The sequence below is a fragment of the Morus notabilis genome, unplaced genomic scaffold (genome assembly GCF_000414095.1).
Source record: "Morus notabilis unplaced genomic scaffold, ASM41409v2 Scaffold522, whole genome shotgun sequence".
In the NCBI taxonomy this organism is placed as follows: Eukaryota; Viridiplantae; Streptophyta; class Magnoliopsida; order Rosales; family Moraceae; genus Morus; species Morus notabilis.
The window spans coordinates 173,046-176,011 of record NW_010358461.1 but is presented as its reverse complement, the minus strand read 5'-3'; the positions used below and the strand labels follow the sequence as shown (position 1 = coordinate 176,011).

General features: G+C 36.6%; 1 protein-coding gene across 1 annotated transcript; it reads right to left on the bottom strand.

Annotated features, from left to right (window-relative positions):
* Nucleotides 1–1,133: 1,133 nt before the first annotated feature.
* Nucleotides 1,134–1,572, bottom strand: LOC112090524 (glutathione S-transferase 3-like). Its single transcript, XM_024162015.1, has one exon. The coding sequence runs from the start codon at nt 1,509–1,511 to the stop codon at nt 1,149–1,151; it is 363 nt and encodes a 120-aa protein (XP_024017783.1). The 5' UTR covers nt 1,512–1,572; the 3' UTR covers nt 1,134–1,148.
* Between the last annotated feature and the right edge of the window lie 1,394 nt (nt 1,573–2,966).

Genomic DNA, 2,966 nt, shown 5'->3' with positions numbered 1-2,966 from the left:
TCCTTATTTGAATTTATTTAATTTTATGCAATTTAAAATACCACATCATCATTTTAACTACGTACATAATTCAGGTTCAAAGTCATTTATGAATTTTTTTTTAAAAAAAGGTCTTCTAAACAACAATAAAACCACTCTCCCCAAACACATCAACCGCCCAATAAACGACATCCTCCTCTGCCCTCAAACCCAGATAAACAACAGAATCTCCTACCATCTCAACCCCATACTTCGCCAACAATTCCTTGCAATCTCACAACCCAATCCACCCCAATTTTCAAATCCCCCCCGACGATGGCTGGGTTGCGACTTATAGGCGGCGTCAATGGCGATTTCGGCCGAGATTGGACTAATGGATGGTTAGGTTCCGTAGATCTGCAGTCGCAGAGTTATTTGGTGAGGGCGGTGTCGTCAGACACGTGGCGGACAATGCGCATAGGTGGCCGGCGGCAAGTACGTAGAGGTGACTGGCGGAGGAGGAGGAGGACTTCGCCAAAGAAGTTCTCATGGCAGAGGAGAAGCAGAGCGCCTCACCGTAGGTGGGATGCCGGAGAAGTTCGGGTCGAAGGAGGACTTCGCCGGAGTTTTTTTTAGCATTTTTGTTACTCGAGTCAAGGGAGAGAGGATGAACTCAAGATTGGCCGAGTAACTTGAGTTCATTTCTAAGTTTGGTTTCTAGTAAGCCAACGCCAAACGTATACTTAGGCTGAATTCGTCACTCGAGTGGGCATTTTTTGAGTAAATTCATCCGACCGAACAACCCTTTTATCAAAATACTTTTAATGGTTTGAAAAATAAGAATGTAAGCACACCACCATAACAATTAGAAAAAAAAAAACAAAAAATAAAAGTTTTGAGTGGTATTGTTCAAAAGACAAATATGTATAAATCCAAAATACACCCAAAAAAACATAAAAGCTATTTAAAAGGACAAAAAAAAAAAAAAAGGCCAAGAATTGGAGTACAAATTAATAAACTCTGTTCGTAGTGAGTCAACACTCCCATGTCAGAAAACAGATTCAAAAGTCAAAACAATAGTATAGAAGTAATCCCAACAAAATTCCCTCTTTACAAGAGATCAAAACGAAATGAAAATAATGGCGATCCAAAAAGCTAGAACGGGGGTTTGGTTATATTGATGTTATCCCTTAAGTTGACCCTGAAGTGAAATTATATTGAAAAACAATAATATATACCTTCTTATCAATGAAATCAGCCCAGAATCTGGCTTGGGCTCTCTGGTAAGGATCTGAAGGAAACAATGGAGCTTTGTCATTCCAAACCTCATCAATGTACTGAACAATTATTAGAGATTCAGAAATGGGTTTTCCGTTGTGAATAAGAACTGGGATTTTCTTGTGAATCGGATTCATCTGAAGAAGAAGTGGGCTTTTGTTGCTCAGATTCTCTTCTTTGTACTCGTACTTGATACCCTTTTCGGCCAAGGCTACTCTGACCCTCATGCTGAACTTGCTGATCCCGAAATCTAGAAGAATCACCTCGTTTGCCATTGAGAACTTTTGTCGAACACCTCGTGTGTGAGTGAATGAAACGAGAATACGTAAAAGCTGTGGAGAGATGGGATGATTATCATGTTCTATTTATAGGTAATGGACAACTATAATCAATGTGTTCGGTGATTTTTGCAGAGTTTTCGTGGAATTTCTTTCATTTGGTCTGATGGTGATGTCATTGCAGACGTTTTGATTCTCCATTTAAGGGGGAAAGGTGAAGAAAGTACTTCTGGAGTTGTCAGTGCTAAGTGTAAATTAGAGAAATTGAATGGGTCCATTTTGGAAATTGAAGAAGTTTGTGTTTGTGGCTTATCTTTGAATATAAACTATCTTTGCAAACTTTCTAATTTAATTTAAGTACTTATATTTTTTTATGGTGATCTAGAACTAAAATTGTGTCTCATCTCATGATATGTTTTATACTTTACCGCATAATTTTCCTTATAAATACAATGAAAGTGGCTATCACAAGTAAAGCTCCGACCCAATCTTTATTTTTTTTATCAGGAATTTTTATGGTTTGACTACTATTTATTTAACCAATAAAAACTATTATTCTGTATAATCTATGAGTAGAAACAGTTTTATATTGCGTTATATAAATTTTTAATGTTAATGCTCATGTATTGGACTAGAAAATAATCTAACAATTAACAATTCCTATTAGTCAGGCAAAATAACACTTTCTGCTATAAAAAGTTTTCTTTATAAAGCAATTAATAATGTGGAGCAAAAATGAAATTGAATAGGTCTCTTGAATTTTTATTTGGTTGAAGAATCTTCAAATACCTTCTCATAAACTACTAGATCTGACCAGCTTCGAACATAGATTGGCAATCGATTCTAATTTTGCTTCATAACCTTCATTAGTCTATGTCACTTTGTCATTGATGACGTTTAGCTTCTGTCTCTCTCTCTCAAGTCAAGAGACTCAAGACTGAGAAGGAAGAAAAAAGTTCTGAAAGTGACGGTGCTAAATGTAGGGAATTTGTTGTCTATTGAAAAAAATTAAGAAAATTGAATTAGGTTGTTATTTTGTTTATGATAGGGGCAGGGATGCAACAACGAGAATGGGCCTGTGGGCGGCTCAGACCCATCCTGACACAGGCTCAGCCTGTTATTATTCAAGATACGACTCAGTCTATAAAAATTAGTGTGTTAAGCTTAGTCAACATATATCGGCCCATAGACTTGCCCGATACAGCCCATAGACCGGCCCGGTACGGCCCATAATGGGCCGACCAGTGTAATGCACATATAGGCCCACAATGGGTCAGCTTCTTATTTATTAATGACTTAAAAAATTTAGACATTTCTGATACTCCCACTGATATTCCTACTAGAAGTAATATGTTGTAATTATGAATAATATTTATTTTTTTCTTTTCTAGTAATTTTGTAAACATCTTATGTATAATTATCCTGATTGTACTCTTTTTTTCTTACCAAGGT